Source organism: Pectinophora gossypiella, chromosome 9, assembly GCF_024362695.1.
Source record: "Pectinophora gossypiella chromosome 9, ilPecGoss1.1, whole genome shotgun sequence".
NCBI classification, from domain to species: Eukaryota; Metazoa; Arthropoda; class Insecta; order Lepidoptera; family Gelechiidae; genus Pectinophora; species Pectinophora gossypiella.
Window position 1 is genome coordinate 5,119,364 of NC_065412.1, and position 14,051 is coordinate 5,133,414.

The 14,051-nt window shown below is 37.4% G+C and overlaps 1 protein-coding gene across 7 annotated transcripts in view; it reads left to right on the forward strand.

The window, feature by feature from the left end:
* LOC126369860 (V-type proton ATPase 116 kDa subunit a 1) overlaps positions 1–14,051 on the forward strand; it is a 27,171-nt gene continuing 13,120 nt past the window's right edge. For 2 of the 7 annotated variants that reach the window (XM_050014440.1, XM_050014447.1), the window contains exons 1-2: positions 419–556; positions 13,266–13,410. In XM_050014440.1, the coding sequence (XP_049870397.1) occupies positions 13,294–13,410 (117 nt within the window). In that variant the 5' untranslated portion in view covers positions 419–556; positions 13,266–13,293. Of the gene's footprint in view, positions 149–418; positions 618–13,265; positions 13,411–14,051 lie in introns of those variants that run through there. The other 5 variants (XM_050014442.1, XM_050014444.1, XM_050014443.1 and 2 more) reach the window with 5 other exon arrangements.

Below are 14,051 nucleotides of genomic sequence, written 5' to 3' on the forward strand. Positions count from 1 at the left end.
GGCGGAGGCTGCGCAGGAGCGCCCAGTGCTGCCAACACAACGCGCCGATCACGAGATAGCTCTCATCTTCCTTATCATCAGCTGATGTGAGAACAACTATCGCACGCCCGCGCGCCTACGACTTTTTGCTCGGGATCGTGTTGAAAACGTAAGTATTTCTGCATTTTTTTTTTATTAGTTTTGTAATGTTAGTATGTTTTATTAATTACAGTATTTGCAGTAGTAAGTTATCATAAAGTTGTATGTAGTTTTAGTTAGTAGTTACTGATGTAAAAACTTCCTTCAAAAGTGCGTACTGGAAAGAGACTGCGCCAAAGAATTTGTTGTAGTTTTGATGGCTAAATCTGTCGTGAGCATTTAAACATTGGGAAATAGTGTCTAAAATCGTTCCAGCTAGCAGTTAAGGCATCAACAAACAATTTAATGACCACCTCACGAAGTTGTGCCGCGGTCACATGCTCAGCGGCACCAACCTAGCCGTGCTAACACTCAGTTGAGTCCCGCGCGCTGTCCGCGCTTCACGTGTGTACTACCCAACGTTATAACTCGATCACTGGTGCGTTGCTCTGACATTCCAATACTCTGTTAAACAGTTTATTATAAGTTCCACTGGACACGTAAGTTACAACAACTAACAATAAATAACGCGACTCTTATTGAGTTGAAAAGGAAAAGTAATTTGATAAGTTTGCATGTTTACCAAGTTTAATGTGTAGGAACGGTTTGTTGTCGGATGAAATTAACGCCGGTAATGAAGTTAATCGCTTTGTTTTGTGTTTGGTTCGGTTGGTGATTTAAGTTGGAATGCGGGGGTCTGCGGTCCGGGCCCCTGCCGCGTCCCATTCGTTCGGGATAGGAGGCGGCCGCGCCGCTCGACTGATTATGTGCGTTTTGTGTTTACGCAATTATCGTTGCTCTTCTCTTCGTTTTTACGGCCACTAACTTTACATTTTTATCAATTATTACTTTCATATAACATGCGTCTGTGATTAATTTTCCCTGGTATAACAAGAATAATGAAATATCTCCAAGACTTCATCAATCATATTATAGACGCTGCAGAGACGCTCATCAAATTCCTCAAATATACTTTATTCCACAGAATAAAACGTACAAACGTTAATAAAACATTTAGCAACAGTACAAATGGGCGGCCTTATTGCTCTGAAGCAATTCCTCTCGTAGATTGCCGACCACATTCCGCTATTGACCTTATCATTCCTTTTAAAGCGTACTTAATATTTCTTTTCCCGATAAGAGAACAGTATGAAATTGTTCACATTAAAAATACCATGCCTATACTTACATATCTATATTATTATTTTTAAAGTGTTTAACTAAGTTTGAACAAAGCAAGAATGATATTATTGTTAATGATAAACAAAGCACAGTTGTCAATCAACTTTACGCGACAGATGTTCTTACACTCAGATCATTACCTACCTAAACTGCCTAGTTCTATTCATTACGAGTTACATTAAATTATTATTTCCAAGACAATAGGTAGCATTTACCTATTAGTTCGAATGAGTCCTTCTTCGCGTTATAACTATATCATTCGTCACTTTTTGGGACCTCCTTATTTTTAAATGTAACGACTTCTTCATCATGAATTTAATACTTTGTTTTCCTTCGACTTTGCAATTAAGCAAACCAACTTTTAATTAATACCTAAGTACCTACTACTTTACAATATGTTTTCTTCACTTTCCTTATCTTTCAAGTGGCATAATAAGTTTGCTACCACTTAAGCAATCATTCATGGAGACTGCTGGGCACTCGTCTCGTCCTGTTTTCAATATCTCGTTCACGTGTCGTCACATTTTTAAGATAAAAACTCCTTATACCAACACCTAGGTAATACTGCGCCATTGTTTGCTCTAGTGAAACTTGTCTTATCAGAAACCCAGCCTTTGATTATTCAGACTTAGTATTCGTAGCTTTAACATTCGCTAAACAAACTTGAACCACTTTTGAAATTTCTTTACTAACCTATATAATAGAATAGCATCGCGCCTGTACTGACACCGAAGCGGTAGCCAGAGGTGTATAGTGAGTAAACATAATCACCCATTCCTCGCCAGCTATGTTTAAGTCCCATCATGGTATAAGACCACCATCACCAGATATGCTCAAAAGTGACAGTTCACATTTCAAGGTTAGCCCAGGTGACGTCATCCCGCCCTACGTTGCCATTTCGTAAAAAATTAATTACCCATAACCAATGCTTTTCATTTTACGTTACTTACAGTTTTAATGATTATTATATATGTGACAATAGTAATTAAATACATTAGTCAGTAATTCACTTAATTTTTAGTAATACAATTTACGTCCTTGAAACGTTGGAAATACCAATTGAATGGTAACACTTACGTCATCAATGGGCTAGCAATGGCGGCTTGTCATAGGATTGAGTATACCTGGCGTTATTATACCATGAGTCCCATGTGACAGGGACCGAACCTGTTGCTATTAACCGAGCACAAATCGTGGAAACCACGTGATATCACTCATTTATAATCCAAACATGAATTCAAACTCATAAAATAGAATTCAGAGGGTACCTGTTTTCTTAATCTATGTTGAAACAATAAATAAAGGCTGAGTCGCTGAGTTTATATTTGATAAGGCAAATGAAACGCTGAATGATAAAAGCATTTCAAATTAAGTAGATACCTAATAATGAAAGGCGCGACGGTGACGCAAGCGAGAAGACATGATGATAATGTTGAAGCTGCTATTCCTGAAGAATGGTATTATTAAGTAGTAAGCGAATAGGGTGGTTTCCCACTAGTCAAATCAAATTAAAAACTTTTTACTAAACGTCAAAACACGGAAATTACTATGGATTTGTATGAAAAAGCAACCTGAGACGTCATAGAAAAACGTGGCAAAATGTCACATTTATTACTTTGATTTTTAATTAAAAAATCATAAATAAGTTAAATAGAAAAAAGGAAAAGTTTCTCGTTACCTCCAGATCTGTCTTTATTTAGTAGTCAGAATTTCATAGTTTACTGTTGACCTAGGAAACTACCCAATTGTCACGAAACACTAATTTGTGCTTGAGTTTAATCTAATGTCACTTTCATTTCATGTGAAAAAAATGTACATAGTTGTAAATTTTATAGGATACCGGCTTATAAATACCACGCTACGCTATCCACAGCACCATCACTGTTCACAGAAAAGGCACTAAAAATCCCAGAAACTAAACAATTGCCAACATACAATCTTGAAGCCGTTAGCTTTTGTGATTTTAATTATTTCTTAATAATGTGCTTATGGCATTGAAATAGACTATTCTGGGCGCCATCACAATCGCGTCAGACAGAGTACTGTGGGGCGGAAGGCAAAAGGGAAACCACTGCCCTATTTGTCCCTAAAAAGTAGCAATACAATACAATACAAATACACTTTATTGCACCAAAATAAAAAATAAATAATTACAAAAAGTATCTTAACTAAGTACATGGAGAATGCTACACCGACAAGAGCGTAGCTCTAAAATTAGTGATGAATGAGCTTATAAAAACAGGAACCCTACGTCAGCTTTTTTGGCAATAAAATAATAAAATAAAAATGGCTCACATGCGCTACGGGATAAACTTATCGATCGATGAAATACATTTTGTCGAAATCGAGAAGTTTGTATTTTACCCTAACATGCGTGTTACAGCCTCCGTGGTCTAGTGGTTAGAGCGTTAGGCTCACGATCTGGAGGTCCGGGTTCGATTCCCGATGGGGACATTGTCGAAATCACTTTGTGAGACTGTCCTTTGTTTGGTAAGGACTTTTCAGGCTTGAATCACCTGAGTGTCCGAAAAAGTAAGATGATTCCGTGCTTCGGAGGGCACGTTAAGCCGTTGGTCCCGGCTAGTAGCCGTTAAAAACACCTCCACCAACCCGCATTGGAGCAGCGTGGTGGAGTATGCTCCATACCCCCTCCGGTTGATTGAGGGGAGGCCTGTGCCCAGCAGTGGGACGTATATAGGCAGTTTATATGCGTGTTACGTGATTTTCTTCGTATTCTAACAGAACGACATGAATTATTTGAGTTCACATGTTAGTACCAATCGACAAAATGACATAATTATATCGTCAGAATCGTAACTTATATCATGCATGTTAGCCCTACATATCAGCTGTCATATTCAATTCAATTTCATTTATTCCGTAAACAATATACATCATCATCATCATCATCATCATCATCAGCCCATTAAGGTCTCCACTGCTGGGGCACGGGCCTTCCCTATGGATGGATAGGGAGATCGGGCCTTAAACCATCACGCGGGCCCAGTGCGAATTGATGGTTATTAACGACTGCTAATGCAGCCGGGACCAACGGCTTAACGTGCCTTCCGAAGCACAGAGGAGCTCGAGATGAAAACTTTTTTTTGTGGTCACCCATCCTATGACCGGCCTTTGCGAAAGTTGCTTTACTTCAACAATCGCAGACCGAGCGCGGTAACCGCTGCGCCATCGAGCTCCTCTCCTCTCCGAATAAACATTGTGTTGGAATGTCATACAAAATAAATAGATCACAAATTATAAATACATGGAATTTAGAATAATTATTATATGTAAGTATTACTCCAAACTATTCGCCTGTACTTACGCGTTACGTAATGCAGTTGATTTACTAACGTTTCCTGCCAACCTCCATTGCTGTCACGTGCTCTCGATAAAGAACCTTTTCCATCGAGATAACGGTGACTAGTTCAAGATGGTTTGTTGATTCTCTCAGAATGATTGACGAATTGAATATGATCGCTCAGATAACATGTTCCATGACATAGGCAAAGATAATGGATAATTTTAAAACTGTTGGAGGTTTGATTACATTTATGCAATTTTATTTTAAATAAATATCAATAATAGTAAAATCGATAATCGCTAACTATTACTCTAATTAGTTCTAATCACTGATGAAGCCAAGGGGGTTACATAAGCAGCTTAAAACTGAAATTCCATTACTACATGTATCACAATACACTACGCGTAGCACCTCACCTTAGAAAGCCTGTATCCGCAGAAAGAAGGCAATATTCTGTTATCCGCATAACAGAACATATTGCTTATGTCTGTGCTGATTCCAGTACAGACATAAGCAATTCATGTACCCACTTTAGAACCCTGTGGCACTATCATATTTGACATTTAATGAGACTTACGGTTTAATTTGTCAAAAAAGTTAATGTGACATGGTTTCAAAGTGCATACATATTAGTACTCGTGACCGTACAGTCCTGAGCAATATCATGTACCCACTTCAGAACCCTGTCGCACTATCATATTTGACATTTAATGAGACTTACGGTTTAATTTGTCAAAAAAGTTAATGTGACATGGTTTCAAAGTGCATACATATTAGTACTCGTGACCGTACAGTCCTGAGCAATATCATGTACCCACTTCAGAACCCTGTCGCACTATCATATTTGACATTTAATGAGACTTACGGTTTAATTTGTCAAAAAAGTTAATGTGACATGGTTTCAAAGTGCATACATATTAGTACTCGTGACCGTACACACCATCTAATATTATTTTATACCTGTCATTTTCTTATCCGCCGAAAAGGAAAGGGACGGGTAATCGAGGGGCCTAATATTTATGGAACACACGTCAATTTTAGGCAGAAAAAGACCCTCCCAAAATTTTATATTGGCCAATAACCTGACACATGTCAGGTTATTGGGACGATAAATTCAAATTCGCAGATTTAAGACTGGTTGACACTTATAGAATATATTGCACAAATAGAAGATTACAACAGTTTAATTTAGAAACAAAAAGCTCTTGTTGGAGCTTTAAATCCAGTTTAATGAAAAAAAAACTTCCTTTTCATAACCTTGAGTATAAGTAGTTAACTTAATCTAAATATAAATCTTCCACTTAAAGTACCTTCTTATCTAAATACAGAAATGTATGACATAAAAAGAGCAAAAACTCACTCGAGCAAGACACATTTTGCATTTTAAGACGAATAATAATAAAAATAGATAAGAAACTCAAAATTTAAGGAAGTTTGCACAGATGCTTGTTTGCCGTAATTATTGTGTGACTGTGTTTATCATTCGGTTAACCAGTAAACTAATACGTTAGTAGAACATTATTCAAGTCACTTTTCGCGCTTTCATACTCCAGACAGTTTAATTTCTTACAATTCAGGTACCTACATACCTATATTTCTAAAATGTTATTAAGCACATTTATTTAGTAAATGCCTACGCATTGTAGAGAAATTCTATTGTAGGAACGTCGCTTGCGATAATGTTTAAATAAGAATTAGGTTTATGTACACAAATGTATGCTCTAGCGTGCAGCACAGCGCAAGCTTTTGTAATAGTTTCATTGTAACTCATTTAGCATTTGTACAAACTGCTTTTACAGTAGGTAACTAGTCATAAAGTAACAATTTGATCGTCTTCGTTTCGGGATAGAGATTAGAGGTAGATAAAGAAGATCAAGATGTTTTCTTTGGACATTCCAAAATATACCTACTTTCTGCCTTATTCTGTATTACTTATTATTTATTATATTATTCTTAAAAAGTGTACACCTAGATTTCGTCGTCTTATACCGGGTCTTCTTGACAAATTTTTCGACATCAACATTTTCGATCAAAAATACCTTAAGTAGGTACGACTGCAGATTCGTCTCACGGATTTCCAATTCAGTTGGTCTTGGTTCTATTTTCAATTTCCTGTTATAAGTAGATATTTATAGACCGGAAACACGAATATTTTCTACTAATGTTCACGACGACACGACGCGACGACGTAATGACGATAACATGTTCTATCTGCCCCACGCTCCACGTCTAGGAGTTATGAAAGCGTACACTCTAATCTTAATAGTTGTCGAATACGATACTATGGTCATTCGTAAACGGATATGTTAGATCTAAGAAATAATATACTTAACAGGCGTTGAGTTATGGACATAAAAATGTTTAACTTATAGACAAAAAGCACTTTCAAAAACAGAACGTCTACAAGCCATGTTCCGACTGCGCATCCCAATATGGACTTGTTTTACATCAAACAGTAGGAGGCGAAAATAATGTCCGAAAAAGTAGATATTCGTGATCTGCGTATCAGATCGATTCGTAACGAAGTAGTGCTGTAGAGAATAAGTAAAGGCTTATCGAAACGGTCGTTAAAATATTCAAAGTCACGGACAGAACCAGAATCATTAATTCAATGTAATTATCATGGGCAAACTTGTTGAAGGTCAATGTAACATTTGAATCTATGTCATTTCGCAAGGTGTTATGGCTGAGGAGAGGAAATGACAAGAAACTGCAACAGCAACACATCTTTTAAATAACATACGTTTTACATACATTATATTACACAAATTTTAAATTCCGATGAGAAGAGCACTGATGAAGAATGGATTGTATTTATGAGGACCTGTTTTTAGCTAATTCTGGAACGATATGCACCGACTATAACGGTACTTTGTTATTTGAGTTATTGGCAGAAGTGCTAGAAGGGGCCGGCCCACTATATTTAGTTAGTTTAGTTTACCTCATCTATTTCTATTGTTTATAACAGCGCAAGCCAAGCGTGCTTACCTGCACTAATATCGAGAGGATGGATAAAATAAATACTTACAGCCATAAAACTATACACATTGTGAAGCGCGCTTCCAGAAGTCCTATTTTCTGCGTTTGTTAGCTTGAACTTTCTTGTTATCTTTTCTATTATTGAATCTCTCGTCGCTTTCTTAACGTTCTGTAGGTATACCTGTAAGTACGTAGATTGAAGGTTTATGATCTCTATCAAGTGACTTCCTCCTCTTTACTGTATGCTGGATTTTGTCGGTCAGCTGTACCGCTTACCTGCACTAATATCGAGAGGATGGATAATAAATACTTACAGCCATAAAACTATACACATTGTGAAGCGCGCTTCCAGAAGTCCTATTTTCTGCGTTTGTTAGCTTGAACTTTCTTGTTATCTTTTCTATTATTGAATCTCTCGTCGCTTTCTTAACGTTCTGTAGGTATACCTGTAAGTACGTAGATTGAAGGTTTATGATCTCTATCAAGTGACTTCCTCCTCTTTACTGTATGCTGGATTTTGTCGGTCAGCTGTACCTTATATATTTATGTTTATCTTAGCAAATAAGAATGTATTGCCAATCTATCTTTCTTATTTAGGTACCTGTTACTCACAGCCATACTAAAGTATCGCGAGAAATTCTCTGTTCTCGTCAATCTGGCCTATAAGTGTCATTGATACAATGGCACATATATATATATATATATATATATTTGGTGTTTTGGGAAAAAAAACTAGTCTCTAAACTGTGTTATGTTATTCTCCAGTTCTTGTTATCGTTTTAGTAGGTAGATATACTTATATCTAGAACTGGACTACCTACTTAGGTAGTTGAAGTTTTTCTTCCCATTAACAGCCACTGTTTAAGTTTCCCATCCTTTTGTCACTATATCTTTCAATCGTAATTATAGCATGGATGCACAATGTGAATAATTATGTAGATAGGTACTTACTAAGTTTTGCTATCTATGTTAAAATTAGCCAACATTCAATGATAGGTTAGAACAACAGAGTTCTTATTGTAAAGAAATGCCGCGGGAGCGTAGCCAGTGGGACTGAATATGCACAAAACGAAATGTTTACTAAGGCAAAGATATAAAACTTTCTACGTTATTCATAGCTCGGTATCGCGCCACCATAAGTAGTAAATCGATGTTGCTGTCCAGCCAGAAATGTCTCCGTGCGGCCGTTTTACACGCCGACGTGAGTTAAAAACATGCGCACTTTAAGTGCATATCTCTCTTGTTTATATCTGTGATTTGAACCATCCATACTGTTGAACACAACGTGGTACCTAATAGTATAGGCAGACATAGATACATATCATGGTCTTCAGTCACAGTGCAATAGGACAAGCTCTACTTACATTCCAGCAAGGACGAAGGAGAGTTTTATAAATAGAACGAATTGTAAAGAACAGCCCACTTTAGGACAGCCCTACGAGAGAATGAGGTCATAAGATCGGAAGCGTAAGTCCGGAAATATCCGTGCGACAATTGGCCTCAAGCTACACAAGTTGTCCTGCATGAATATGTCGCGGCCTTCACTGGTAACTCGTTGTTAATATGCATGTTATGTACGAGTATACCTATCGCAATTTTCCAGCTACATTATTTTTTTACAACTTTACCTTGGCTATAAATTCTGCACGTTCAATTTTAATACGCAGTCATTCTATTTATATATATTTCATTAGTATATACTTACAACGTTCGGAAAAGACTATAAATATGTGCGATAAAAAGAACTGTGTATGTTTGTCCTTTTTATGACAAGGAATCTTTCAAGTCATATTTTTAAATGCCTACGCTCTCTTGTTGTCAATGTGCCTATTCAGAGACCTAAATGGATACAGGTAATGTGAGCAAATTGCTGAAAAATTCGCTCGTTAACACTCAAGGACTTTGACAATGATTCTCGCTGACCATCGTCGCTCAGCTGATATTTTTTGCTTCAATTATTCAAATGAAACTGCTAACAATAGCATGTGCGGAGATGAGATCCCTATTTACACGACGGAAATGTTAACTGCAAACCATTTAACTTAACTACACTAATTTGTCAATCATTTCCACTCTATTCCGAACACGTTTAACTAAGTTTTGCACTTATAAAATGTTCGTTTCTAAGTGACACATTCAATTTGTCTTAAGTTTTTAAACTGTATTAAGTAGGTAAGCTTTTTTAAGCATGAACAATTTCATTAAACAGTGAATAGGTAGTATGATTGAAAAACTAGTTCCTAGTTTTTTGAATACTTAAAAGTATTGTGACTATTGTTTTGATAAAATCCTATTGTTGCGGCGAAAGAGCGTTGAGGTGAAGTGAACAGTGCAGGCGAATAAGGCAAAAACAGTAACGGCAGACTAGTTAAGGCAAAAACTAGCGGCCTTGTGACTGACCGCGAATTCGATTCCTGCTTCACTGAATGCGATCGTAATCGTCATGAGAAAATGATGATTTTAATGGTTTTTTTTTATCCAACTCTGTCATTACTGCCTACGGAGTGTGAACATGTCTGCGGGGAGAACGAAATAATTGGGTTCCGTCTAATTGGAACGAATTCTTTTGTGGTCGGGTAAAATTTTTGAGCCGTAGTATTTATTGGTAGAACGCTTGTCTCTCATTGTCAGTCGCAGGTTCAAAGCCAACAAGCCCAACCCGATTAATGATTGTGAAATTTGTTTTACAATAGATGATAATCATGTGCTCAGCGGTGAAGGACCACAGCGTGAGTACATCCGTACACGAAAAAATTGACCTAACCTATAACTGGGCTAGTTTTCCCTTCGGGTTGGAAAAAAACAAACCTGTCAAAGGCATAGAATAAAGAATAATACTACGTATAGAACGGCAACTCTCCGCTCCCCACCAGCGTCTGAGCTAGGTTTACCTCACCCTCTTCGAGCACAGTTTAGGCTTGAATCGTAAGACGTCAGACGTCCCACACACAGATGCGCGTCTGTGAAACGAGGTTGTTTATTTGTTTGAAATGTCCAGGGTGTGTGAAAGGTTAAGTAAGCGGAACCTATAAAATATGGGACAAAACGCTGGGATGATGAGACAATCGTAATAGTAATGTCCGCATTCGAAACTAAAGTGTACCTAATCGTGCAAATTAGTCACGGGAACAAGCGATAGTTCGCAAATATGACTAGGCGAGTCATTTACGCCATGGAGGCGTTAAGCATTGTACGTCGGTATTTTACGTACACGACACACGGGTATGCACGTCGAATGCTTGATCCGTTCACTGCATTCTAAGCCGTTACCACTCAACCGTTTCGAATGATTATTTCCAACTGGCTTTTAAGGCGGTTTTACATCTTCAATATCTACTGAAATAATTATCCACTAAGACCTAGGCTGTATACTTATTTTATGAAAGAACATAAAACCTTATAAATACCTACTGTCCTGTTACCTTTCAGGCGACTTTTGACTTCTGCTATATTTCACTTTCATAATCGCGTGGAATCATTATAGACCTGTTCACGAGTGTAAAAATAATTTACAATCTAAATTTACTTATGCATATTAAGTTTACCCCAAAACCAGTTGTGCTTTGACAAAGGTACAGTGATCTAAAATAAACCCATTATTTTTTACTTCAAGGCGATACTGTACATTGTGTTATTTTCCATTGGACAATAACACCTACTTACCTACAAATTATTGAATACAATACAGTACGCAAAATTATTTTAAATTATATAATAAGTACTAATAATAATATATATTTCATCATCATCTCCCTAGCATTAAACCGTTTTTCACAGGGTCCGCTTAGGTACCTAACCTGAAGATTTGACAGAAGCGACTGCCAGTTTGACCTTCCAACCCGCGAAGGGAAAACCAGCTCAATACAGGTTAGGTCACATACCTCCGAAAATGCATTTCTCGGGAATGTGGGTTTCCTCACCATGTTTTCCTTCACCGCTGAGCACGTGATAATCATTTATGATCAAAACACGAATTCGAAAACAAATTCGTCACTCATTGGTTTAGGCCTGTGCTGGATTTGAACCTGCGACCTCAAAGTGAGAGGCAAGCGTTCTACTAACTGGGCTCCCACGGCTTCCGGTCTCATTCAAGATATTTTAAAGAAAAAAAATAAAAATAAAAACAGATATTTTCTATAAGTTAGTATAGCATACATCTCAAAATATAAATGAATTAATTTAGCTATGTCGCGTAATACACCGCGACGAATGACAGACTGTTTACTTTTTAAATCTAGGCCTTTTAACCTGTTTACTAAGAGTCATTTTACTCGAGTACCTTTTCAATGAGATCACTCACATCGCTTACACGTTGCGATAAGTTTCTCATGCAATCGTAACAACCTTGCTTCGAGATATTTGCACTAGATATAAAAGTTGTCCTCATTTATGTATGACCGCCAATCGAAATTGTTATTTAAATTATGCATATTGAGTGCTTACATCTGTTCAGGTGTCAAATGAGGTGAGGTCGGCGTAATGTGAGTACAAAGCCTACGTAATGGGCAGCAGGCTCATTCAATAGGTACCTAACACTTTGATAATGCAAAGGTTTTGTAATGTCGCGTACGGTCACGAGCATTAATATGTATACACTTTAGTACCATGTGAAATTAACTTTTTTTAACAAATTAAACCGTAAGTCTGATTAAATGTCAAATATGATAGTGCGACAGGGTTCTAAAGTGGGTACATGATATTGCTCATGACTGTACACTACACGGTTTCAAGGGTAGAACACAAGTAAGTAGATATCTTAGAGATATGTTATGTAATAGGACTAAGAGAGATTTAAGGGTCTTGGTCCTGGTGCGGTGTAGGCGCACTTAATAGGGAGCTTGAAATCGACATTTGAAATCGTATAGTGTAATAGCGGCATACATACTGCTCGCTGTACGCATACTTACTGTTAAATAACCAAAACTAATAAAATAACTTAAGTATTTTCAAGGAATTCGCATGAAAGAAAAACGTAAACACTTTCCAATGAACCGGAGACGAAACCGATATAAATTCACCGTCTCACCTAGTTAAAACACCATTTCAATCGTAACGAGTCCGTAATAGGTACATACCTATTCAGGTTGTTAGTGACGTCGTAACGAAAACTTTAGGGATGATTTACACCATGATTTTGAGTAGATATCAAGTGGAATTTTCCGTCGCAAAAGTATGGTACTGAAAATAATTAAGAAAAACACAATCATTTTCACTATTTTTTCAACAGAAAATTCCACTTGATATCAACTCAGAAACTTACGTTTAAATCATCCCTATCAGTAGTCGTTACGGTGTCCCTAACACCCATACGTACTTGTATGGCTACCTGTACGTATAGATATGTGGAGTTTATATCAAGTCGAATTTTCCATTGCAAAAATATAGAATTTAAAAAATTTTTAAAAAACAAAAAGTATCATGAATTTTGCGACGGAAAATTCCACTTGATATTAACTCAGAATCATTTCGTTACGATGTCACTAACACCCTGTATAATGTAATAAAAGATTAAAATATTTTTTATTTTACCGAGTTTGTTCCATTCAAGGTTCTGCGCACGCGTAAACACGTATCTATTAACTTAAAACCTAAGTACTTTATGAATTACTAAAGTCACTTTCTGTGCTTTCCGTCACTTTCTATCTACAGACCGAGTTAACAGTGTGTCTCTCTCGCTCACCAGAAGCAGAAGAACGTAGAAGACCGCCACAATGGGGGCCATGTTCCGAAGTGAGGAGATGGCTCTGTGCCAGCTCTTCATCCAGCCTGAGGCCGCCTACACCTCCGTCTCCGAGCTCGGCGAAGCTGGCACCGTGCAGTTCAGAGACGTAAGTACTAATTTCAATACATATTATTCCGTGCTGTGGAAGGCATGTTAAACTGTTGGTCCCGGTTACTACTTACTGATGTACATGAGTCATGTGTGGGGCCTTTAGCGGCTCAATAACCTTGACAACAGGGTTGATGAGGTTAGTAATCCACCTCACAACCCACACGATAGAAGAACAAGTACATAGTATAAGTAAATAAGTTATAACATCGTCATATTATCCTGTTTTTCACAACGTCCGCTAACCTAATCTGGTGATTTGACACTCCGGTTTTCCTTCCAACCTGCGATGGGAAACCCAGCCCTATACAGGATAGGTCACATACCTCAGAAATGCATTTCTCGCGAATGTACATAATCTTTATAATCCAAACATGAATTCGAAAATCATTGGTTTAGGCCCGTGCCAACTGGGCTACCATGCCACGATTCAAGTCATAGCATAACTTATGCGTGCATAATTTAATCCGTATAGTTCGGTTTCGCTCACGAGGAAGACAATTGAAGCGCATTGTAACAACTCGTAGCTCGTAGATTTATTAGAATAAAATCAACTATTTTCCTGAAGTTTGTAAGACTATGTGTCAATGTTGTGTTGCGACAGTATAAAAAATTAAGTAAATCTGTGGTCGCATAGAA